The 26,028-nt window shown below is 37.9% G+C and overlaps 4 protein-coding genes across 5 annotated transcripts; 3 read left to right on the forward strand and 1 right to left on the reverse strand.

The window, feature by feature from the left end:
* Positions 1-52: 52 nt before the first annotated feature.
* LOC113064741 (U6 snRNA-associated Sm-like protein LSm7) lies at positions 53-2,061 on the forward strand. The gene is made up of 4 exons (XM_026235638.1): positions 53-112; positions 336-426; positions 538-609; positions 1,352-2,061. Exons 1-4 carry the CDS (start codon positions 107-109, stop codon positions 1,492-1,494), a joined length of 312 nt encoding a protein of 103 aa, XP_026091423.1. The 5' UTR covers positions 53-106; the 3' UTR covers positions 1,495-2,061.
* A 1,541-nt stretch (positions 2,062-3,602) lies between these two features.
* On the forward strand, positions 3,603-11,055 carry LOC113064742 (transmembrane protease serine 9). Of its 2 annotated transcripts, XM_026235640.1 has the most exons (14): positions 3,604-4,155; positions 4,255-4,382; positions 4,482-4,549; positions 5,060-5,235; positions 5,309-5,350; positions 5,436-5,549; positions 6,078-6,243; positions 6,332-6,606; positions 6,851-6,993; positions 7,079-7,466; positions 8,037-8,205; positions 8,311-8,576; positions 9,167-9,303; positions 10,352-11,055. In XM_026235640.1, the coding sequence occupies exons 1-14, from the start codon at positions 4,023-4,025 to the stop codon at positions 10,511-10,513; spliced, it is 2,367 nt and encodes a 788-aa protein (XP_026091425.1). In that variant the 5' UTR covers positions 3,604-4,022; the 3' UTR covers positions 10,514-11,055. The 2 variants fall into 2 exon arrangements, with proteins under 2 accessions (XP_026091424.1, XP_026091425.1); XM_026235639.1 differs by having other exon boundaries at positions 3,603-4,382.
* Positions 11,056-11,234: 179 nt separating this feature from the next.
* On the reverse strand, positions 11,235-12,826 carry LOC113064744 (mitochondrial import inner membrane translocase subunit Tim13-like). Its single transcript, XM_026235643.1, has 3 exons — positions 12,608-12,826; positions 12,164-12,232; positions 11,235-12,081 (listed from the first exon to the last, which is right to left on the reverse strand). Exons 1-3 carry the CDS (start codon positions 12,725-12,727, stop codon positions 11,983-11,985), a joined length of 288 nt encoding a protein of 95 aa, XP_026091428.1. The 5' UTR covers positions 12,728-12,826; the 3' UTR covers positions 11,235-11,982.
* Positions 12,827-14,155: 1,329 nt separating this feature from the next.
* LOC113064743 (ectoderm-neural cortex protein 1-like) lies at positions 14,156-24,209 on the forward strand. Its single transcript, XM_026235641.1, has 3 exons — positions 14,156-14,386; positions 15,509-17,306; positions 22,033-24,209. The coding sequence occupies exon 2, from the start codon at positions 15,516-15,518 to the stop codon at positions 17,283-17,285; it is 1,770 nt and encodes a 589-aa protein (XP_026091426.1). The 5' UTR covers positions 14,156-14,386; positions 15,509-15,515; the 3' UTR covers positions 17,286-17,306; positions 22,033-24,209.
* The last annotated feature ends 1,819 nt before the right edge of the window (positions 24,210-26,028 follow it).

A 26,028-nucleotide genomic window follows, 5' to 3' on the forward strand; every position in this document is an offset into this window, starting at 1 on the left:
AAATTAAATATTTTCCGTCATGGTTCACCGGCGCGTGTTGTGATTGGTCGAGAGTCAGGCGTCAAATGTCAACGCAGAGTGGGCGGGGCGTACAGGAGTTTTGAACATGGCGGTGAGTAGCGCAAATGCTTCTATGGACGCATGGCGTTTATGAACACACAAATGCCTTTTGGGGTCTTTAATCTGTACTTTTAAACTAGATCCTGCTGGTTTTTGTATATGTGATGTAGTGTGTATATTATTGCGCTAAGCTACATTGCCTGATATATAAATATAATGTATATCATTATACAGTCCTGTAGTATATTGTATAATCCATAATGTTGCATTTTCAGGATAAAGACAAGAAAAAGAAAGAAAGTATTTTTGATTTGTCGAAATACATCGATAAACATATAAGAGTAAAGTTCCAAGGAGGCCGTGAAGGTGAGACAGTTGCTTTAAAAGATAAATTGGGTGTTTAAGTAATGTAATATCATTATATTATGATTAATTAAATTGCATTGAATTTTAACATTCATTGTTTCCTGTTTTCAGCTAGTGGAGTTTTAAAAGGCTTCGACCCGCTGTTGAATCTTGTGTTGGATGGCACCATTGAATACATGCGAGGTAGAGGAGTCCAGACTGATTAAAATTGTAAAAAAAAAAAAAATAATATATATATATATATATGATATTTAATTTCGAAATGTGTTTAATGCATTTTTAGTTATTTGTACCTGTTAATTGTCGGTTCCACTTTTTGAGCAAAGACGTAAAAAAGACATTTCCTTTTTAAACTGTTATAACTTTTTAATGCTTTGGTCCACAGACTTAAGGTTGGTCTCTAAAGTTATATAACAAAACAAGATAATCAAGTTTAAGTTTATGAAAATATAATAATTAAAATATACATATTTTATATAAAATATTCATTTTACAGAACTTTTTACTCTAAAACTGCTAGAAAATCAAAACAAAATTCTGAACAAGTTATGTTCAAAATTTGAGGTTGATGTCTCAAAAAATTAGCTTTCAGTGAGATTTTGTGAGGATGTCCACTTTTCCACTAGATGACCATCAAACCCCATAAGTAACCATTTAAGTGCTTTGTGGTTTGAGTGACCTGAAACATGTTTTTCCATACTTTTCTCAATCTTTATGAAGCAGACATGACAATCAAAAGTATTAAGGGTCGGTATGGCAGTATTTGATTTCAATTCAACATCAAAAAACACAAAAGACATGCTACGAGAACCCTGGACTTGCGTTATAGTTTCACAATGCATCAAAAAAGGATAATCTATTGTTTTTTCTATACATTCAAAACACTTTTAGAGCTTTGATTCCTCATCACGTCATTTTTCCGCAGATCCTGACGATCAGTATAAGCTGACCGAAGACACCAGGCAGCTCGGTCTGGTTGTGTGTCGAGGGACGTCCGTTGTGCTGATCTGTCCACACGACGGGATGGAGGCCATTCCAAACCCTTTTATTCAACAGCAGGATGGATAATATTCAGCTGTGTTTTCTTTTCTTTTTTCTTTCATTGTTTGATGGCTGGTGAAGAAAATACATGGTTTTTGATAGGTCTGAAATCATAAAAAATACATTTTGTATTTAGACTCAGGATAAATGGTTTTGGTTGGTTTTGTTTCTGTTGTTTATGAAACCCACATTTTTTGAGTGTGTTGGTTATGATCTCAATTATAAGCATGTTTGGTGTTCATGAAAATGGGTGCGTTATAATGTTGCCCTAGTTCTTTCAGTGTCGTTTCATTAATTTGGATGTTAATAAACATCTGGGATGTAACCATTACTAAATTTAGCAAAAAGAAAGATGCCTGTTCCTTAATGGGTGATTATCTTTTCAGAAGGATTTTGTACATGCACAAACAGTCGGACATTCAGCAAGCTTTCAGAGAACGTTTTTGTGTAATCTAAATGTAAACTGTATTTTGAAGGTCTTCGGTTCTGAGAAGCCTTGAGAAAACCCTTTGTTCTTTCACTTTTGTGGTGTTGTCTCCTCTGTTTTACACTCACAAAACGAATGGCTAAGATTAAAGACTGTTATGGACCCTTGCCTGTTTGGGAGAATGCTTTTTCTACTTTTGTGAGAACATGCATTAATTTTTTTAACGCTATTTTGAACCTAAAAATGAACATTTACACACCCTCAATCCATCCAAGATGTAGATGATTTTGTTTCTTCATCAGAACAGATTTTGAGAAATGTTGAATTACATCACTTCCTCACCAGTGAATCATCTGCAGTGAATGGGTGCCGTCAGAATGAGAGTCCAAACAGCTGATAAAAACATCACAATAATCCACAAGTCTATCCAGTCCATCAATTAACATTTTGTGTAGTGGAGAAACTTTTATAGAAACAAATCCAGCATTTAGATGTTTTAACTTCAAACCATCACTTCTTCCTCCAGTCAAATAGTACATCTCCTGTTTTCCTAGGACTAGAATGGCAAGATGCAATTAATTTTGCACAGCAGATTACATCTGAGGTAAAATAAAAACATAAATAAATAAATAGAGAATTATATATAAGAAACTATAAAATAATATATATATTAAGCTGTAAATTTTTTTAATAAAGATAAACGAAATGTAAAAAAAAATGTTTTGTCAGCCAAACTACACAAGCTAAAATATATATATATATATATATATATATATATATATATATATATATATATATATATATATATATATATATATATGGAAGAATATAGCAATATAGAATACAATAGAACAAGAAATATATATAAATATATGGATTTTTTTTTTTTTTTTTTACAATTTAACCCCTCCCAAGTGCAACAGTCTATTGTTTGTTTTAAATCCCTTAAAAGTCTCACAAAGTCTTGACAGAAAACTCATTGAGGATTTTGTTTATAAAAACAACAATTTGATGTGGACGACGCAGTACCGGCCAATCAAACACGAGATCCCGCCCTTACCTGTGTGAAGCCCCGCCCATTAGTAAGCATACCGCACATTACTGCATTGATTCTATATAGTCTCCAAACGTATCGTGTGGCTTATTCGGACTTAAACGTAAAGATCAGATGCATCAGTGACCAGATGCTGTCTGAAGCGGTGAGTAACGATCTATTCAACACTAGTTAACTAGTTATTCGTCACAGAGTCGTGCCAGACGTTATTACACACCTAGCATGTTTGTATTGAGTTCCACAGAATAGTATGTGAACTGTAAAGTCACATAAAATATTTATTTTTATTATGTTAAAAATTGAATTGCATAATGTAATTGTTTTATTTTGTTTGCATTTTATTTAATTGTAGCTATTTTATATTTGGTACCATTGCATTATTATTATTAATAATATTATTTTTCAATTTAAGATTTAAATGGCTTTTATAGTCAATAAGATGTTGCGACCTGAAATATTAAGTATATGTTTGTGATATAGCTATAACTTTTCTTTTTAAAAAATATATTTTATATTATATATTGTATTTTAATATATTTTACATTTAACTGGAATATTTTTTATCCCCAATTGTATGCCAAAAACTGCCATATTATTTGATACTGTTGCTTTGTCATTGGCAAGCATTAAAATAAGTAGTTTTAATTGGCATTTATTGTCGATACACCCTTTTTTGTGTGAGTGTGTGTGTGTGTGGCGGGGGGGGGGGCGCATGTGTATATGTACTGAGAGAGTTGTCGTGGCATTTACAAAGTGCAAAATAATTATATCAATATATTCTGGAACAGCAGGCTTCATATTTCTGTGCTATAACATTTCCGAGCTAATAGAGGATTGTTAAGGCTTCTCGGAACCACTCCTAGTATTGTCTCATTCTATGGCCAGTGAAATAATACTTTGGCATCCCACGAGATGATTTTCGATGTCGGCACCCAAGGGAAACTCTAATGGTTTTGAGCTCTTAAAAACCCAATCTTTTTTTTCCATTGTGATCTGTCTGTATTTCCTCCATGTGTTCTTGTGTTTTACAGTTTGGATGTCCAGGTTGTGTTGCAGGTCTTTGTATAGACTGAAATGGAGAAGAAAGACTTGAATAAGCGGCCCGAAGGTGATCCACATCCAGCTTACCTCTCCTCTTGCAAATGTATGACTTTATCTGCCATATTGATTCCTCTCATCATCGGGGTTGTTGTTGGGTTTATGACAGGTAAACTCTACACATTCTTTTTTTATAGTCATTTGCACAAAGTATCAAAATATTATGATACTGATGGAAACTTAAACCAGCCTTGTTTTCCCTGTTTAGTTTACTTAATACAAGAGGAACATTATTTCATGGAGACGGTGGAACTGCAAGGGCTCAGTTATGATCCAAGACTGAGTGATAAAACATCAGGATTTTATTTAGTTCTGACTGCGACTCTCAAAGAAAAGGTACGACCAGAAGACATGAATATGAGTGTGCACAATTTATTAGTTATTTCAACTTCATATTTCAAACCGAGGTCTGCAGCTGTCTTCACTATTTTACAGATCAGGAATATCTTTAGTGCCTCTGCAGTAGCAAGTCACTTTATTGACTGCCAGATAGTTGCATATGGGTAATTACATTGCTTACATTGCTATGTTTTAATATAATATCTGCTGAAACTGTACTCACTGTCAGACCATCCAACACGTAGATGAGTTTGTTTCAGGTTTGGAGAAATTTTGCATTATATTATTACACCAATGGATCCTCTGCAGTGAATGGGTGCCATCAAAATGAGAGTCCAAAAGACATCACAATAATCTACCATCACAATTTAACTAGAGGAAGTGCTTTAATGATGGAATTGTTTCCGACAAACACACAGATTTTCTCTTTATAAGACATTAACTGATGGACTGGAGTGGATTATTGTGGTGTTTTTAATCAGCTGTTTGGACTCTCATTCTGACGACACCCATTCACTGCAGAGAATCCACTGGTCATTAAATTTCTCCAAATCGATTTTGAAGAAACAACCCATATTATCTTTGATGGCCCGAGGGTGAGTCAAATATCAGAAAATGTTCATTTCTGTTCACTGAATTATGGAGTTTGATTAAGAGTCTGTGAAATCTTTCAGGAATGGCAACACAAATGTTTTGACAACTCTACGTTTGGTCTTGCGGATCTCTCAAGTCCAGGGGTGTACAGAGAGTTATGTTCAAGGCCTACTCCGCACTGGACTGAAGGCCATGTTGAATGGGAAACCCATCGTTGTCCCAGATTACGGAGAGATCCATGGCATCATCCTTCTTGGTATGCAAGTTTCCCATTTAAAATATAGAAAAGTCAATAATAGTGTAATTTTGACAATTTCTTTTAATTCCAGGGGCAAATGGAAAATCATTAAATGAGATTGGGAATGACATAAGTAAGATATAATTATATTGTTGATCATATTTGAAGGTTTATTGAAAACTCAAAGAGTGCTAACATGCCATCGTTCTTTATGGTAGGTATATGTCCTGAAGAAACGTTCCCTTGTGGCAACGGCGAATGCATCACAAAGCTTAATCCAGAATGCGACTTTATCAAGGACTGTGTTGATGGTTCAGATGAAGCCTTTTGTTGTAAGTGTCACCATCTTGCTATTATGTTAACATCTAGCTGTAAGTTTTCTTTTTATAAGTTTTTGCCTTAAGTGAAGGACATTTGACATATTAGTATCAAAAACGTTTAATGGAGTGGCACATGTATTTATAATGGTGCTTGTTAAGGCAAACATCACAATTACCAGGGGTTAGTAATGTGAACAAACCACAAATCCTAAAATTACATAATATTGCTACAGATTTGAATGTTACCTCAAATTGTGAAGCATAATGAGACAATGTGTGCTTTTAGCCATCTATGGATTTCAGCCTGATGGAAAGCAATATTGGTAAAAAAAAATAGACTAAAAGATGTAAATAAGCTTTATCTAAGGACAAGAAGATCACAGAGAATAGAAAACATCTATAAACCTACCAAAACAACCTAGAAATCATGTAGAATATCTTTGGAAATGGATAGAAACATGCTAAAAGCACTTAAATATATTGGCAGCCAAAGAACACTGTCTTCAGAAGAATCAATCTTATTTAATGTTCCATTTATAGCCTGTGGAACACGTCCAGTCATGGCTAACCGTGTTGTGGGTGGTGAAAACACCCGTCATGGTGAGCTACCCTGGCAGGTCAGTCTCAGACTACACGGTCATCATACCTGTGGCGCATCCATCGTCAACAATCACTGGCTCGTCAGTGCTGCCCATTGTTTTGAAACGTGAGGAAATCGTTCTTGTTAAATCTTCATCAGACCCTCACTAGGCAAATTTTTTTAAATCTAAATATGTCTTCCTTGTGTACCAAAGAGAAAACAATCCAAAATATTGGACAGCTCTTGTGGGAGCCAATCTAGTCAGTGGAGAAGAGGACGGAGCCACAATAGTAAACATCAAGTCCCTGGTCATCTCTCCAAGCTACGATCCCGTGACCACTGACAGTGATGTGAGCGTGTTGAAGTTGGAAATGCCCTTGACGTTCAGCTCTTATGTTCAGCCAGTCTGTATCCCATCATCCTCTCATATTTTCAGTGCTGGGCAGAACTGCATCGTCTCTGGCTGGGGAGCTCTTAATCAGTTCACCAGTGAGTATGGCTGATGTTGCAGAAAACCAATTATTCTTTGGCTTGAGGTTTTTTAGTGTAACCCCACCCCTACACTGCACCAAACTCAAAACAAACTGTACTCGGTCACTTTACATGTCAATCAGGTGCTCTTTTCTTGCTTGGGTCCTTGGTCTTAATAAGAATCTGTGAAGACCAGTCAAGTCAAAAGTCTGGCTGCTCAAGACTTCCCGTTTTAAGACTTCACCTCTTTGTGCCCGAGCAGATGAAATGCCTTCTACATTACAGAAGGCAATTGTGAAGATCATTGACTCGAACGTTTGCAACAAGTCATCTGTATACAGAGGTACGATTACCCAAAATATGATGTGTGCTGGTTTTCTTCAAGGGACGGTAGACTCTTGTCAGGTAAGGGCGCTAGCAAAAACGCTTGATTTAAAAAGTATTTCAAAATGAATTATACAACTGCTTTAAACGTGCTTTTGTCCTTCAGGGAGATTCCGGAGGACCTCTGGTATGCGAGGTGTCCCCTGGACGCTTTTTCTTGGCTGGCGTGGTGAGCTGGGGAATGGGATGCGCACAGATCAACAAGCCTGGGGTCTATTCCCGCACCACCAAGCTCCGCAACTGGATTCTGAGCTACACCAATACTGCACCAACAATCCAAGTCACCCCCACTGTCCCTAGCATCACAACAACTGCTGTTCACAAAACTACATCTATAAACCCATCTTCAGAGCATGTCAGTAATGATCATAACCCTGCTCCTGGGAACTGCAGTGGTAATTATAACTGTGGTGGAGACATGTGCATCAGCAAGACAAATCCAGAGTGCGACAGAGTCCGTGACTGCCCCAACGATGCAGATGAGAAAAACTGTGGTAAATAATCTATAATCTCTACAACAGGGGTGCCCAATCCTGTTTCTGGGGATATACCTTCCAGCAAAGTTTTGCACCAACCCTAATGTGATCCAGATCTTCAAAAACACTTAAGAATTACAAACTGTTGGAACTAAACCTTGCAGCAAGGCACCAAGATTGATCCTAGGATTGGGTGCCCCTGCTCTACAGTAATCCCTTTGGTTTGCACCCACATTAACGAAGTGTGGTTAACTAGCTAGAATAGACCTTTGTTAGGGTAAATGCCATATTTAACAGTGGATGAAAGAAACAAGGTTGGAGATACAATCCATTCAAAAGGTTGTACTGCCACAAATTTTCACAACCCACAAGTTCTTTTGCACTCTGTAAGAATTGCATATTTTCAATCTTGTGTCGGCTGATTGACACCAAGTTGCATAACTGTACAACCCACTGAACAAAATGTATGTGCATTCCTAACAGCCTTGTTTCCATTGGTGTAAAGGTAAACATGGCTTCTACCCCGACTAAGGTCCATTTAAATAGCTTGAAGAGCAAGAATAAAAGAGTCACTTGATTACTTTGTAGACTGTGGGAATCGTCCAGTCATCCCCCAGAAGAGGAGTATTGATGGCGTCACCGCCTACAGAGGTGAATGGCCGTGGGTGGGCAGTCTGCAGTACCAAGGCACTCACCGCTGTGGAGCTACACTTATCCACTGCAAATGGCTCCTGACCGCAGCTCACTGCTTCAGAGGGTAGTGTACCTTTGATTGACGACTACCCAACATGCGCCAGATCTGGAAAGAGTTGAACAGGGAAGGTTTACTATTCTTTTTTGTGTTTTTTTTTTTCATTAATAGTGACCTGGACCCTGCCAGCTGGACTGTAAGCCTCGGCTCAGTCATTTGGTCTGGAGTGGGTGCTCTGGTGATTCCAGTGCAAAGGATCATCCCTCATCCTGCTTTCAATAGCAGCACCATGGACTTCGATGTGGCCCTGGTGGAAATATCCACCCCCACCCCAAAATCCTACACCATCCAGACTGTGTGTTTGCCTTCCCCCTGGCATATCTTCAACAAAAGTATGGAATGCTTCATCACTGGATGGGGTGCTATGAGGGAGGATGGTAAGTTTGGGGTCGGTCAAGTTATACTAGTATAAAAACTAGTCATTTTTACACTGGACATTTTGGTGCGGACCCAGGTTTGTGTGGTCAATGCAAAAGCTACCTTCCGAACTAAAGTGTGCACCAAGGAACCTTACTCATGTTTTCCATTTGTTTGAAAAGGGGTCTGGAATTTGACAAATTAATCTTCAAACTTTTCATAATGAATGTAAACTCAATCCAAACATGAAATGCCATAATGCTGTAAGTAGACCATTTCCATCATGGGTATGGGTCAAAGTGTGAAAACACCACACAAAAAAGAAAATAATCACCCCTATATTTTTTTCCCTGACATGTTGGTGTTATATAATTCACTTTGATGTTATAAGTTGCACTGAGTACATACAGCGGAATAAAACAAATGGCGAGGCTGCAAAGCAACAAAATTTAACTATTTTAAAGTGGGTTGATTCTTTTCTAAACCAAACCCACTGCAGTTCTTCTACTTGAAGTACTGTTCCAAAAAGATATAGACATAATTATGACAAGATATGAACACGATTTGCTTGACAAGGTCTGTTGTGACACAGTCTGTTTATCTCACATAGGTATGATAACCAACTTGCTGCAAAAAGCACAGGTTAGTATCATTGATCAGTTGGACTGCCAGCAAGCTTACAGTGCTGAACTTACCAACAACACGATGTGTGCTGGCTCTATGGAAGGAGACGTGGACACGTGTTTGGTGAGTTTCTGCTCAAAGAACTTGTTTCCAGTATTGAAGATTTGGAAAACTCAGCAGTTGCACACTCTTCTTCTTGTAGGAGAAATCTGAATCACTTTTTCTGTACTTACCCAACCATACTTAATGCTCCAAGTATTTTTTTACCTTAAAACATCCACCATGCATCTTAAGTTGATAACACAACCCAGCCCAATGTAATTCAACCAAATCCTTGAGTTTTACAGCAGACTTCTGTAACTGTCATACCTTCCATAAACACAGTGGGTCTCATTCATGAAACACGAGCAGAACGAATTTTTGCGTAAATCGCGTGTAAAGTGGTTCTGGCGTAAATTTTCGGATTCATTAAAACGTTCGTATTTTCCAAATGTTACTTGCTACGAAATAAATCTACACCTACTCCCAGCCACGTGTAAATAGTGCGTTTAACGTCTGAACGTTTTGCTCATTAATACGGCTGCATTTTAATTCATAATCGGGTACATATTTACACAACATTTTGTAAAAGATATTATATATAGTAATTAATACGGTTTTTCTTTTCACTTCTGGGACTGTTCGATTAACAGATGAAACTCTATTAACAGCATCTGTAATATGCTGCCAAGCTTCCTTTTTTTAGGACCTCATACGCCACTAGTACGCTTGAAAATAAAATGGGCCGTTTTGAATGAACTTGTGATAAAAAAAAAAAAACTTCAATTTCCGCAGCTGAGAACTTTAAATTTTTCATTCGCTTTTGAGAAGACATGTTGAAATCCTTCGTTTGGCGTCATAATATGATGCTCATATATAGTTGTCAGTCGGATTCAATGGGTGGGATTTATGGTAATTGAGAATGAGCGTGCACGCGCGTCCCATTTCGACTGATTTGTATTCATTAACACACACACACATTTCACTATCACATCTGACGTTTACAAAGTTTTTGTGAATCAGGAGAAGAGTTTTCGGGAAGTTCTCTTTACGCGTAAATCACTCACATATTTACTCGTATATTTACGAATGTTTCATGAATGAGACCCAGTGTTCTTGTCTTTGTCTTCAGGGAGACTTAGGGGGCCCTCTGGTGTGCCATGAACCCCAGAGTCGGTGGTTTCTGGCTGGGGTGACCACCTGGGGTCACATCTGCGGTGGACTTGGCTTCCCGGGAGTTTACACGCAAGTCACGGCTGTCAGAGAATGGATATCTACATACCTCCTTCTTTAAAAATACAATCTAGAAATTTTCTCCACCATCATTCTCACAAGTGACGTGCAGTCGTGTCTCTCAGTTGAAAAGAATGCATGAAAGAAACTCAGACGGACAACTTTACCAACCAGTTCATACTGTACAGTTGAAATATGTATTTTTTGGTATTTATTAACAATGCATTCAGGTGTAGGAAGCAGTAGCCATGCTAAAGCCATGAGGTGATAAAACCACGTGGCCTCCCCTGAATCACTAGACATTTTTAACGTAAATATTTTTTACGAAAAATAAGTGATGTTCCAATTTGAAAGGCTGCAGATTCCTTGTTGCACTTTGCTTAAAAATATGTCAAATTAAGAGTTTTTTTTTTTATATGGCGACATTTGCTCGCCTTGAGTTGGATCAGTTCTGATTAAATGAGATATCACCAGCAGAATTTATTACTACAAATCAAAAAGGACTTTACTACAAAATGAAGCAACAAATCAATACCTAAACCTCACATCAAAAGTCTGTGCCATTGAACAAGATGCTTTTTCTAAGCATTGGTCTACCATAACAGAACTTGAGCAGGTTGTAGAAGACAGTTTGTGGAAATGCATGCTATAGCGCCCCATATGTCAACACTGAGAATGCCACATGTATAATCATGTACTTGTTTAGTGCTTCAGTCCTAATTACCGTAGTACAATTGGTGCTACATCTGTTAAACAATGAAAGAATAAACCTTAATAAAAATGCATTCTGTGGTATTTATTTGCATTCCATAAAAACAGCTGGGTGACGATTATACAACATCTGTCTGGACATGTCCTGGTGGAGTTTGCGTCGCAATATTTAATAAAGCAAAGGAAAAGGGGAATTTTGACGTGTGTACACAAAGGAAACAGCTTTTACAGGGTTTGCGGTTCTAAACAACCTTACTACTTTTCTTAAAAGACAATGAAACAAATTACACTACAGGGTCGACACCTGCAGTTTGTTCTTCAGAGAGAAGTAAGAAGGACTGTTCAGTCGCTCTGGTGAAGATAATTATTGCATAAAAGATGCCTCTGAATTCTCCCCCTCTGGGAATAGAACTAGGTTTGTGAAACAGAGTTGGTAAAGTGAGCCCACCCAATGACAAAAGGCAGACCGATAGTACACTGAATTTGGATTCTGCTCAGGGAATAGATAATAACATAAGGAGGAGTCCACATTTAGCATTGTTTTTAAACCTGATCCAGATACAGTGGATCTAAAAATTCAGAACCAATTCTTTTGTTCTCCCAAATCCTGGCCATCGTTTTAAGCAAATTAAGATTGAAATCTTTTCAATACACAACATTTAATGAAAAAACGTCCTTGTAGAGTCTAAATCCAACCACCTTGTTCCTTCTGAAGCCATCAGCTGATGTTGTGTGAGCCAAGTCTACAAACCCGTGGTGCATTTAGAGACTAGACACCTCTACCTGAGGACTGAGGTAGTACTGGCCACCATCTGCACATCAAATACGTGCCCTTTCCCTCTGTAATCTTGAATTATATGCACGGGAGACCGTGTTCCATGCGTCCATGTAGCGGTCCATGCACATGGCAATGCATTTCTAGAAAAAACAAAAGGCAAACAAATTAACAGGGTTTAGATGTTGTTGGTTTTTTATTGAATAAAGGAAGCATTTTCCCCACCTGTTCGGAGTTGTCCAATGTGCTTCCTGGTTTGCCAATGCACTTCTTGAAGCATTTATCAGTCATTCTCTGCAATGCAGGACACATGCCATTAGAAATGCATTGTATAATAGTTATATTTTTTTTTAATAAGCGATACCTTGAAGAATCAATAAAGTACTACAGCAGTATCATACAGTGATGGTGTAGTATTTACTTTAAAACAATTCAGGCAGAAATTTCTAATACATTTAACAAAAACTTACTAAGAAAAATTACATTTTGAAGCAAAGTGAAATCACACTGACTATGGTCCTCCAAATTATACCACGCTTTCCCCACGGTAGATTTCTATTAATCCATATATTTAGCAATACAAAATATGAAAAACTATCCAATACATGATTCTCAAAAACAGACTTACTAGAACACTATTTAACATCTTAAGAGGTTAAAGTCACTGACCTGCAGCAGCTCTTGCGCGTTTGCAACAGCAATCTGAACTTTGACCTGCTCCATTATAGTGCCAGAGTCTATTTTACCAGACGAGGAGCCCGAGGAGAAATCTGAACCGAAACTGTCCATTTTACACACTTATAGATCTAATGACAGTGGCACACTGGATTCGAGTAAGTGTAGCTTCGGTACATGTGATAATTTTGCCCTTGAGATGAACCGGAAGCGCTCCGGAAAACATCCTGACTGCGTGCTAATGGGAAATGTAGTTTTTTATTACAGTAAAACTAAACAACAACAATAACAAAGTATACAACTAAAATAGAATAACTAAAAGCATAACTAGATGAATTTTAAACGACAAAAATATTCAGCTTTTAAAACGATATGATATATATATATATATTTTTTAAAGATATCAATAGCAAATAAATATTTATTAGTTTGCAATTTGGTACAAATATCTGTTTACAATGTGTGTGTGTGTGTGTGTGGGTGGGTGTGTCTATTTTTTTTTTTTTTCATGTTTTCACAATATGTGTGGCGAAAACAGACATATATATATATATATATATATATATATATATATATATATATATATATATATATACTATTATGCCAAAACAGGTTACTACTATTATTTCTCAAAGCAGTCAACGATTCAACGTTAAGAAGGTTGAGGTGACAGGAGTTTAGGTCGACAAAGCAGTAACGTTACATTTAATCATGTTCGTATATTGTGTATGTATATATATATATATATATATATATATATATATATATATATATATATATATGTTTTCGCATTATTGCAATATGGTTCCGTCCAGTATGTGGCGCCACATTCCCACAGGTAGGTTTTTATTTCAGTGACTTAAGTTATTTATAAAAAAACATACATTTAAAGAAATAAGACATTAAAACGATATCATAATATTGTCTAAACGTCTAAAGCCATAACAGGCAGTGCAAGCTGATAGTGTAAAACCTGCCAGTAGGATTTCGTCAGGAAAGTCAGATATAAGTGTTATTGAAGACTATTTAAACGGCATTGTGACAGTAACGGCTGTGTTTAAGCTCTAATAACTCTATTAGACTTTAACACTGAGTGTGGCAGGGGTCTGACAGTAATTGTACTGTAAGTGTTCACTTATTTACAGTACAAGTAGTGTTGTCTGTACAACAACCTTTCTGAGGATGAAAGAAAAATGCTAAGAATAACACACGCCCTTCTTGTTGGCATAATTGTGATGGAAAGCAAACAGTGGATTGACACTAAATACCATAACGAATAAGACTCAATGCACTGTGTATAGTATACAATGGTACTTGTTTGATTTTTACAATTAAAATATTTTAATTTTTATATAATTATTATTAATAAATCTGCTATTTTGGTCTTAAGTTCGACTTTAAATGTTTAAAAATATCCATGCATCCACCATGCACTGTTTCAGTTTCGCTCACACTGACGTGTGCATGATCACTCATTCTCCGAAACACTTCTGAGTGCTATTAAAACGTCCTAAAATCACCTCCCTTGTCAGGATTGGACATTTAAGAGGAGGAGCGACTGGGATCTACGCTACACGCTCACTCACAGCTCAAATCACAGTAGTGATGTTCCCCAGCAGCGTGTAACAGGCAGATCTCGCAGACTTCAGATTGATCTCATCTCGAGAAATGCTACTACTGAAAGCTTTCAGGCTAGAGAGACGTCTTAAAGTGACACGCGTCCTTTAAATTCGAACGCATACTGTACAAGTCCGTGCGTGAAAAGGAAATAAGGTAAAGTCATTCTACTTCTGGTTATGAAACACAGTGCTACAATATACGAACATGTATAGATTAAATGTAACGTTACTGCTTTGTAGACCTAAAATCCTGTCACCTCAACCTTCGCTTTAACGTTGAATCTTTGACGCTTTGAGAAATAATCTTAATATAATATAATATGCCATTTTTCTGTATTTTTTTTTAAGTAAAGAAATATAGAGAAAATATAGAATCTGTTGTATTAAAAGCGAAAATAAATCAAGTATTTTAATGTTAACCAAAGTTCATTTCAAATTCATACTGAATTCGAACGCATTATTTTTCTAAAGACAGTAATTTTTTAAACAACAAATATAGAAACTAAGGCATTTTATTGACACCATGGTAAATTCATGAGTCATTGTATCTTGGTCGATCCAATTTTGAGATGTTTTGGTGGCTGTTTAAAGGCTTTCTGAAGAAAATTAACCATGGTTTTATTATAGTAAAAGTAACCTGTTTTGGCTTATTGATTACAATTTGTATAACCACAGTTTTACTACAAATACCAAGGTTAAAAAATATGGTTAGTGTAGCAACACCATGGTTAAAATTTGTGGTTTAACTATAGTAACCATGTTTTTTTTTTTTTTTTTAGTTTTATTTGTAGTTAATTTTCGAAAGGGTAGGTTGTTGTTGTTTGCAGTGAGAATGTATTTAAAAGTCGCCAAAAACATATAAATTTAGATTTTTTCCCAACTTTCATTTTCATTCACTATCGTACTGACGGTAGACAGTCAAGTTTCATACTTCTGTGCAGTGTTTGATTGTTTTATGCATAAGCAAAATGATGAAATTATAGCTAAGAGCAGTAACTTGGTATGTCTCAAGGTAAACGGAAAGCTGTAATATTTTATTGCTGTTTAACAAACGATTATGGGTTTACTGCCGTCCAAGGAGATGGTTGCTTCCAAGTGTAATTGCCCTTACTATTATATATCCACCGTCTAATTATATGTTAAGGAGTCTTAAACACTGCTGAACAATAGGCCTTCAGAGTAATATCAAATGAACATACATGGATGATATAAGATGTTAATACTTTATCACAAGGGGTCTGAAAGGAAATTGTTATTTTTTTTGTCTTTTATCTAGTTTAAAGATGTCTGTCAGTAATCATGAGAACCGAAAGTCGAGGTCAAGCTCTGGGTCCATGAACATCCAGCTATTCCACAAGACATCACATGCAGACAGCCTGCTTATCCAACTCAACCTCCTCCGCAAGCGACGTGTCTTCACGGATGTAGTCCTGCGTGCTGGAAATCGAGCATTTCCATGCCACCGTTTGGTCCTGGCTTCATGTAGCCGCTATTTTGAGGCCATGTTCAGCGGCGGTCTGAAGGAGAGTCGAGATGCTGAGGTCAACTTCCATGACTCTTTGCATCCGGAGGTTTTGGAGCTCCTTCTAGACTACGCCTACTCCGCCCGGGTGATCATCAACGAGGAAAATGCAGAATCTTTGCTGGAGGCTGGCGACATGCTCCAGTTCCACGACATCCGTGTCGCCGCTGCAGAATTTCTGGAGAAGAATCTGCATCCGTCTAACTGCCTCGGAATGATGCTTCTGTCCGATGCTCATCAGTGTCAGAGGCTGTATGAACTTTCTTGGCGAATGTGTCTGGCTAATTTTGCTAATCTGTACCACACTGAAGACTTCCTAAGCTTGCCCAAAGATAAAGTTCAAGAGCTTGTTTTCAGTGAGGAGCTGGAGGTCGAGGATGAATGTATTGTGTACGAGGCTGTTATTGACTGGGTTAAAGCAGACATCGGAAGGAGACACCTTGATCTTCCCGACCTCTTGCGGTGCATTCGACTTGCCCTGCTCCCGGAAACCTACCTGCTAGAGAACGTCGCTTCTGAAGAGCTTGTCATGGGACACAAGGTGGGCCGTGAGATTGTGGAAGACGCCGTCCGTTGCAAAATGAAGATCTTGCAGAATGACGGCGTTGTCACAGGCTTCTGCGCCCGACCCCGAAAAGTCAGCCAAGCTCTTCTGCTTCTAGGAGGCCAAACGTTCATGTGCGACAAAGTATACATGATTGATCACAAGGCAAAGGAGATTACTCCCAAAACGGACCTTCCTAGCCCTCGCAAAGAGTGTAGTGCTTGCGCAATTGGCTGTAAAGTATATGTCACAGGCGGTCGCGGGTCTGAAAATGGGGCTTCAAAAGACGTTTGGGTCTACGACACCTTGCATGACGAATGGTCCAAGGCTGCACCGATGCTCGTTGCTAGATTCGGACATGGTTCAGCAGAACTTGACCACAGCCTGTATGTAGTAGGTGGACACACATCCCTTGCAGGGTCGTTCCCTGCGTCCCCATCGGTGTCTCTCAAACAAGTGGAGCAGTACAACCCCCAATCCAACAAGTGGACACTAGTTGCCCCTCTCCGAGAGGGTGTGAGCAATGCTGCTGTTGTAGGGGCCAAAAACAAACTCTTTGCTTTCGGAGGGACTAGTATCAACACGGACAGGTATCCCAAGGTTCAGTGCTTCGACCCCTGTGAGAACAGGTGGACTGTCCCGGCCACTTGTCCTCAGCTCTGGCGTTACACAGCGGCAGCAGTTGTTGGGAACCATGTTGTGGTCATTGGTGGAGATACTGAGTTCTCCGCGAGCTCCGCGTACCGCTTCAATAGTGAGACGTTCCAGTGGACCAAGTTTGGTGACGTGACTTCCAGGAGAATCAGCTGTCATGCAGTGGCGTCAGGGAATCGCCTCTATGTGGTCGGGGGCTACTTTGGGGCACAGAGGTGTAAAACCTTGGACTGCTATGACCCGTCAACAGACTCATGGGATAGTATAACAAGCATACCATACTCGCTTATCCCAACAGCATTTGTCAGCACCTGGAAGTACCTCCCATCTTGAAGAAAATGTGTCTCTTATTTGGTGAGTACTGTCCAATTGACAACATTTTCCTTGACTTCAAGCTTTCTCAGATGTACAAAGCAGTAGTTTTGTTTGTTGATGAAAAATATCTAACTGTAATTAGTGCTGTTGGGTGTCAAATAAAGATTACGTTTTCCTTAAGAGTTCGAAAAGGAATGTGGCACAAATTACAGAGTAAAACACATCTCTCTGGGGTGTGCAGACTTTTCCCAATACTTCCAGCTAGAATAGTATCAGGTTCATGCTTGTAGTTCTGCCTAAGGCAAGTCCTGTACCATTTTTGCACATTGCTCCACTGAAACACCGTATGGTTTTGCTTCCCTGGGTTGTTTACAAATCCTCCGTCTTTTCTTTTAAGTACATGTCAGGGTTATTGTTCTCTCTAGGACACACAGTAGCCAGACAGATAACAAACTCAAATAATGGCCGATGATGTTTACAGAAGGTGTGTTTATTTGATATAGAGGCCTAATGTTTGGCAGGAAGATTCAAGAATGGAGACTGGAGCCTTTCAACTTGTCAGAATGCATCTTAACCTCTTTATTTGTTGTAAAAGGCCTTTGCTTGAAGAATTCTTGAGTGACTCTCGCTAGTTCAGCTTCTAAAACAACTCGTCTTGTTTAGCACACTCGCAGCTTGTTACAGAGGGCTCAGTGCTCACTTAATGGAAGGATGCCTAGGGGAACTGCTGTTTGCCCTTTCTCAATAATAAACAGATGGTTTGGGTGGAGACAGGCAGAAGAGAGGCCCCAGATCTGCAAAGCTGCAGCTGTCAAGTCCGTTTTATCCTTCTTTGGGAGTGCAAATGGTGCAGTTCCAGCTCTTTTGAATGCCATTAATTTGCCGTCGATTTTTTTTGCACAGAATAGCTTGGTCAGAAACGGCGAGCAAGGCATGTGGAATAGGGTGCAGCTATATTTTGCACCATTTGGCAGCCAGCAGCTTAAAACTAAAAATACACATTGCTTCAGAAGCTGCCGTCTCATAACAGGGCGATGGATGCACATAGAGAAAATCTCCTTCTCTTTGATGTTCACTTTTTCCACAAATCAACTTCAAGTACGCTTTATGAATATACATTGCAACAAAGATGCAGATATCTCTAAAAATTTCTCACCAGTCATTCATGTCCATTTAAATACAGATACATTTCCTTCGTATTATCACTGGATATCAGTGCTGTGAGTCACTTTTGACTTTGACTTGATGTAGTTAACCACTGAGATATTCGGTGGAATGTGGTTCTCTCAACATACTTGGTATGAATCTTGGGATAGAAAGACATGGGTTGTCTGTATTTAGGGCCGTTACATAGTCAACGCGAGAAACGCGAGCGACGCGCTCCCTTTCATAGTCTAAACAGTGGACGCAAGCATCACGGGCGATGCGTGTATGCAATACACCGCTCACGCAACAGGGGGTAGTAGAGTCGGGGTGATATTAGTAGAGTCGGGTCGCATGATATTCAGATCACAATGGCAACTGAAGAGGAGTGTATTCTGTTGCTGATTTTACATCGGCGGCAACAAAGGCAACGCAGAGATAGACGGTGGGAAGTTCGCATAATTTTTCCTCTTCGCCCGCCATTGTATTCAAACCTTCTTCTTCTGTAAACACAATATACTTGAATTAATGTACAATACTTGCAATGTCGCCCCCAACGACAATGCATAGTATTGCGTGCATCGGCGCGTATCAAAAACTAGGACGACACATTTGCATACAGATGCGTTGACTATGAAACGGCCCTAACTCGTACAATGATTGGTTTCCTATGTCGATGTATGTAGCCACACAGCTAACATAGCATCAATACCTCAAGGCTAACATGAATTATAGCCACAAAACTCTTCTTAGACCACTTGGGTTATGTTTGAAATGGCATGCTAGCATACTTTTCTTGCAGTATTTAGTTTGTGTACATCACTTATCAATATGTGAATTATAAAACTGTGTATCCCACAACGCACTGCGCTTGATTTGCTCTTCAATGGGTACAGTTTTCATGTGTTCAGGCAACTTTAATGTTTTCTAGCTGGCAAGACCAGTAATCCAAACTGTAACATGATCTCCAGGGAGGAAGTTATCAAGATCTTCTCATTCTTTGGTCTCGCAGAGCAGTTTGTCATAACTGGCACTCTTCCAATATACACCATCTCTGTTTGTTTTGTACGACACACCTGATCTAGGTCAAGGGTCGGTTCCTGGCTCTCAGGACAGCGTTATTATCCACAGGGTGGACCAGAGTGACCCTCACAGTCAATACTAATGTTTACTAGTTTACTAATGTGCACCTTTTAAGAAGCCATTCGAAAAGCTACCAAAAAGATCCTTTATTTTGGCACGTGTCTAGTCTTTTTTACTGACGTGCATAAAGTCACCGCATCCAACTCAGCCCTTGCAGCTCGGCTGCATCTGCATAAAGTTAATGGATATATTTTTCCGTCCTTTGTTCATGGAAGCAAGACCTGCGGAAAGAAATCGAATAATATAAAGGCCTCAATTTGGTTAGGAGCCACAAACAGATCAAACGGGTCATTCATCCGGGAACGCACTTGGTGTAATTAATCAGAACTGCATAATATACATAGAACAGAAGAGGGGGAAAGGTTGCGATCCGCATACAAACACAGTCTTTGTTTTTCGAGCCGGGGGCGCTTTGATCGAAAATACATTTTTGATCAGATCAGTTAGAGTTCAGTTCTGCAAAAAATAAATAAAATAAGTTATGCAAAAGAAAATGCCAGTGAGGTTTAAGCTGCCATCCCATCATGCTGTGATTTATGTGTTAACCCGCACACTCTTGCTCATTAGTAAACATTGCCAGAATATTGAGAGGCGGAGCATAATGCACAGCAAAGGGCGTCTCCTAATAAATAAAGAGCTGATTGGGATCGATCTGTTAGAGGAGCAGATCACAGATCAGTCAGCGCAGAAGTTTACACAGCTGCCATTAATTCACCCCACGACCCTCATTACAGGAAAGAGCTAGAGCCAAACCACTGCTTAGTCATTTAGCTGTGCTGCAGAAATATTTAGTAGTATTATTTAAGTTTTATTAAGGGTTATAAAGAAGCAAACGATTAAATGGGAATGATACATATTTATTATTCACATTGATTTATTTACTTCAGACTTTATTAAAAAGCTCCAGTGATACAAAACAATGGGTGGAAATAATTTATTTGGATAATGTTTATAAAATGTTTCAATAAATGTTTTGCCTGCTTTTTTCTTAAATGTTCACTATTAATCATGACAATTATTGTTTTTAATTTTTTTTAAAGAAATACATTTATATGAGTGATACATTTCTTATTTATCAATCAAACAAATTTTATTTATTTTGTAAAAAAATAATATATAATGTCCAGGCAAGTTAGATAAACCTCAACTCCATTAAACCATTAAAGAAATATTAGTTTATTTATGTCTTATCATTATTTTACTAATGTGTTTTTTTTTTACTTAAATTTGATAGATTTATATATTATATTATATTATATTATATTATATATTTATTTGCAAGTAGTACAAAACTACTAAAAAAAATTCATTTATTTTATATTTTTTTGGGTATAATTCCTATTTTCACCATTTATTGATTAATAACAAATGATTAATAAAATAACATTGCATTTACATTGTATTTATTATTTATTCTGTAAAAATAAATGTTAAAAATTAAGTAAAAATAAGTGCTTAAAAACAACTAAAAAGTGAGATTAGCAAAATAAAATATAATAAACGCCCTTAAAAATAAAAGCCTTTTTTTTCCTTAATATTTTAGAGTACATAGTTGACTGCCTAATAAACCATGGTAATGAATTCCAGAGATTGGAAGAATGAATTAGATGTAATAAAGACAAATAAGAAGGTTTTCAGTTTATGGCTGCGCTAGGTGATGAAAACAAGACCACAAAACATATTAAACACAAGCTGATTGAATCCCGGGCATGCGTTTGGGTCTTTAGACTCGCTTTAGTGGAATTTCCAGACTGGGTCAAAGGTCACCTGTGCTGGGACGGGTGAGACCACTGATGCTGATGGATGAACACTTACACAACACTGAGAAGTTCACTTCACCCAAGCCTCTGTGTGGTGTGTGTAGCATTGCTTCTAACGTCTTAAATGAAAGTGTCTCTGCCACGTCCCACAAATAACACAAAGATATGAAAAACAGTATGCTTACGTTTAAATATAACCGGCTCTGAAGCTGCTGTACTCGTGAAACGCTGATCTCTCTCAGGTAGTATTTTTAATGCTGCTGGAGTGTTGATCGTGTCAACAGCGGAAAAACAGACACCATGTCCAGAGAGGATGCAGTATTATTACTTCTTAACAATGGTGTTATTACTTTTATGACAATAAATGATTATTTTATATATCTGCAATTCATTTGCCATGTTTCTCTCTAGATACTGGTTTTCATTTTGCTAATGCATCGGCACAGATAAAATACACTCTTAATAAGTCAAATGTTCAAAAACTCATCCAAAGGAAGAGCCTGTTTTATAGGTTTTGGAAAAACAGGTTGGGAAAGTGGAAATTAGGCACAAGTGAACTTCCATTACCTGCATGTTTACGGGTTGAAACACATTGAACAGGGCAAGAACAATTTTAAAGTACATGTTTGAACTCAAGTTTCTCAACTAATGTAAAGGATTGTAGGTGATCCATGTGGAGTTCAACATGTGTAACTCTTTCCCTGTTTTTCCATCCTCAGATCTTCCGATGTTCTTTTGGAATGTGGCTCTGTTCCCCCCCACGAGGTCTGGGAATGCCGGCGGAGGCATTTTACTAGTCTTGTTCACAATCACATGGACCTTGCGCTGGAAACCAAGCCTTAGGTCGGTCAAGTGTCTAACTATGTCAACCGGAGCCCGTCCCAGCACACCGCAGTCCTGACGGAGAGATGCAGAAAGCATTGTGAACACATTTGTACATAAACTTACTAGGCATAACTCTTTAAAACAGGTTATTTTTAGCCTGAGGTTCCACGCTTCAGCATCTTGCTCACTCACATGGATCCTGCACAGTCATAAATTAAGCAATAATTAACCCTTGCCTCTGGTTACTCTCTTTAGCGTATGAAACTGGGCTCACTGTGCTCTTAGTAGACTTGGGTGGCCTTTGAAAGAGAAAAAGGAAGACAGAATTGTTGAATAACTAATTAGGCTTTTGTATAGAATGTTTATTTTTTATTGTTGAATATTTTTTATTTTTTCATAAGATTATTAAAAACACTTCTCTGATTAGCACTGTATTCTTGTTATAAAAGTACTAGACAAATAGCGAGGCTGGGCTAATAGACAAGTTTGGGTGGGGTGTCAACCCCAAATGATAAGACATTAAGTCTGTTTTTAAATGGGATGCATTGTGGTATTATTTTCAAGGCAATTAAATTAGATTCTCATTACCGTAATGCAAAAATGTCATTACCTTCTTGGAAAAGAACAAGAATGTAATTTTTTTTAAATTGTCAAGTAGTTAAGCATATCCAGATTTGAATTGAAACTACTTAAAATAAATACTTAAAAATCCTAGACAAATTACGGTAATGAGGAAAATGAGCTTAATTGTTGTGAAATTAATGTCAAAATGTGAAAAAAGAAGAAACAAGTAAGAACATTTTGCATAAAGAAAATGAAGCCTAGTTTTAAATAGTTTGCATCGTGACATTATTTTCAGGGCCATTAAAGCACATTTCCTCCCTAAATTCTCATTACCGTAATGCAAAAAACCATTACAGTAATGCAAAAAACCATTACCATAATGCCAAAAAAAAAGTAATGTATTTCATATTATCGAAAGTCATATGCAGATTTTAATATTAAAAAAATAAAAATAAAAATAAATACTTAATCCTGGACAAATTATGGCAATGAAGAAAATGCACTTAATTATCAGTAAAATGTTACAATGCGGAAAAAAGAAGATGGAAATAAGAAATTACATTTTCCATAAAGAAAATGAAGGCTGGTTTTAGATTGTTTGTATTATGGATTTATTTCAGGGCAGTTAAAGCATCATTATCATTACTGTAATACAAAAAAAAAGTTTTTACCATAATGAAAAAAAACTAAAGCATGGTAATAAAGTAAAATGTTTTAGTTGTCAAGAAAAATTCACAATGAAAAAAATTATAATAATATTTTGCATGAAGACAATAAATATTTTTTAATTGTTTAGATTGCATTTTTTCAAGGCAATTAAAACAGATTGTCCCCCCAAATTCTCATTACTGTAGTGCAAAAAAAGTCGTTAAAAACAAGAATATATAATATGTTATTATTGTATTCAGCTTAAAATAGGCTTCATTTTCTTTCTACAAAATATTACTTGTCACTCAACTGTAGGATAACTTGTAGTTAACAATGTGAATGACATTCGCTTAGTTTTTAAGGTGGTTAAACTACTAAAGCTGTGGATTCCTTAATGGTTTTGTGCCAAGCCTTCAATAAACAGTTTTCAAAGTGTCAAAAAAACTAACAAACTTCTTAAATTATGTTGCCATACATGTAGCTTTGATTATGCTTTATTATTGTATTTATATTTGTACAGTATATTGTATTATTTTAAGTAGATTTTGCACATTTTGTCCTCCTCACTGTCGAACGGTCATCTACTCTCATAAGATTGTTTTTCTTAAACGTCTTTAGAATGTGTTGCCTGAAGCCAAAGAAAGCAGCACAGATAGAAACATGTTATCAGCTAAACATTGCTTCATTATGAAATGTTTGATACTTTGTGTTGTGAAATGTCTTAAAATTTTTGATATCACTGATTCCTGTTCAGCTTTTTGTACATTTAATGCCAAATATTATTGTTTCTAACTTCTGTCAGTCATACAGTAGAGTGTACTGAAGACTTTTTTTAATAAACTGTCTGTGAAAATGCTAAGCACGTGTTTTTGTTTTGTTTTGTAGAGTGAGAATTGGATTAGTTGATTGAGAAGGAATGTCTCGCACCTTTCTTAACTTGTTAGATATGCTGGAGTTTTGAAATTGTTGGTCACACCCAGTCGATTTCAACCGCAGTGATTTCCAGCCCCTCCAGAAACTGGAGAGTAAAGTTCAGTTTCTCTGCTCAAACTTTATGACTTCATGTTGCTATTTTAGCTCAGAGATGGTCTTCTTCAGACACGACTCTAGAAAAGATGTGTGTTCATGTCATGGCACCAGCCTCGTTCCCAAGCAGGTGTTGGGATGTTGGAAATGCCAACGAATGGCATTGAGACTCCAGACTGCGATCCTTTGCCCAGATTGTAGGGAAGAGATCTGTCTGTTAAACAAAGAGACATAAATGCAGTCAATCTACTGTTTATTGCTGTAGTGTGCATTTATAACAAAAATACCAAATTTCTTTGAGATGAACTTTGGAGAAACTGTCCAGATGTTGTATGTATTCACCCATTCACCGCAGATGATCCACATTTTGGAAAAGCGGCTACTAAGTGCTTCAGGTGTGAGCGGAGATGGGAAGCAGCAACATAAAAAAAAAGGCAAAGGGATCCAAGACATCTTCTTTCAAAGGGATCCTGGCAGGATGTGTGCGGGCGCTTGCATGTTTTTGTGAGACTCATCAAAAGCACCATTGTCATGCAAAATGAAAAAAACGCCAAATTCAAAAAGATTCCGCCAGCGACTCAATTAATGCACCACGCATAAATAGAGGTTTGAAACTTGTCAGAAGACAGAAGGACTAGCCAACGTGGTTTAGGTAACACTTGTCATAACCCTGAGAAGAAAGGGTACATTCGGGTGGAACAGACACTAAGGGGGGGAACAGGGGTCGAAGCCCCCCTTCACCTAAACACTGGCGTGTGTCTGCCAGGCTGATGCGTGCAGCTGGGGGGTCTCCAGGAACAAAAAGATCTCGCATTAGTTAAGAATCAGCTTCCGATGGTTGCCCCCCATGGCCAGAAGCGTCTTTTCCAACCGTCCACCTCCTTAGAATCTGATCACAACTAAATCAAAGCACCAATGCAAATGTTATTACACTCTCCAGGAACCTCCAACAAAGCACATCTTGTTTTTAATGCTGGGGAAAAAAAAGAACCCCCCAGGCTTTATTCGAGCTGAGGTTTATTGCCCAACCAACACAGCAACTCCCATTCCTTAAGAAATGCAAGAAGTTTGTAGTCAACAACTACAACATGTAGGTGAAAAGTGGCATAGACAGACAGAATTCAGGCCGTCTCTGACCACAGGCAGCTCAAAGCGAGATGCATCTGTAGTTTCGGAGTACAGGTACTTTCCATCAGTCGAGTCAAGATGCGATCTGTCAGGAACGTTAATGGTTTTAATGGTTCCTCAAAGTCCGGTGGTGTAACTGGAGGGAGCCACCACACTATGACCTAAACAGCCTTTAGACAGACCTTTTTTGCTGTGAGCAACTGGGAGTTAAGTGCCTTGCTCAAGGGTCCCTCAGTAGGGTACTGAATGTGGAAACTCACTCCCTCACTTACAATTCCAGTACGGAGACTTGAACCCACAACCTTTATGTGACAAGTCCAACGCTCCAACCATCACGCCACAACCCCCAACTGTATTGTTTCTAGTGTTCTTCAATTCAAACCTTTGACATTTGACAACCTTGAAATTAGACGGATAGACTGTATCTCTGAGGCCATAAACACTGACCCAAGTAACCCAGAATGTAAAAAATGCTTAAATGTGTCCCAGCCAATGTTGATGGATGATGAGAACTCGGGATAGAA

This window comes from Carassius auratus, chromosome 47 (assembly GCF_003368295.1).
Source record: "Carassius auratus strain Wakin chromosome 47, ASM336829v1, whole genome shotgun sequence".
Classification (NCBI taxonomy): domain Eukaryota; kingdom Metazoa; phylum Chordata; class Actinopteri; order Cypriniformes; family Cyprinidae; genus Carassius; species Carassius auratus.

Coding starts and splice junctions, on each gene's coding strand:
- LOC113064741 (XM_026235638.1), top strand. Junction 427..537: donor GTTCCAAGGAGGCCGTGAAG/GTGAGACAGTTG, acceptor TCCTGTTTTCAG/CTAGTGGAGTTTTAAAAGGC. Junction 610..1,351: donor CACCATTGAATACATGCGAG/GTAGAGGAGTCC, acceptor ATTTTTCCGCAG/ATCCTGACGATCAGTATAAG.
- LOC113064742 (XM_026235639.1), top strand. CDS start 4,023: ATGGAGAAGAAAGACTTGAATAAGCGGCCCGAAGGTGATCCACATCCA. Junction 5,351..5,435: donor TGAGATTGGGAATGACATAA/GTAAGATATAAT, acceptor TCTTTATGGTAG/GTATATGTCCTGAAGAAACG. Junction 9,304..10,351: donor GAGACGTGGACACGTGTTTG/GTGAGTTTCTGC, acceptor CTTTGTCTTCAG/GGAGACTTAGGGGGCCCTCT.
- LOC113064744 (XM_026235643.1), bottom strand. CDS start 12,727: ATGGACAGTTTCGGTTCAGATTTCTCCTCGGGCTCCTCGTCTGGTAAA. Junction 12,233..12,607: donor ACGCGCAAGAGCTGCTGCAG/GTCAGTGACTTT, acceptor CCTGCATTGCAG/AGAATGACTGATAAATGCTT. Junction 12,082..12,163: donor CATTGGACAACTCCGAACAG/GTGGGGAAAATG, acceptor TGTTTTTTCTAG/AAATGCATTGCCATGTGCAT.
- LOC113064743 (XM_026235641.1), top strand. CDS start 15,516: ATGTCTGTCAGTAATCATGAGAACCGAAAGTCGAGGTCAAGCTCTGGG.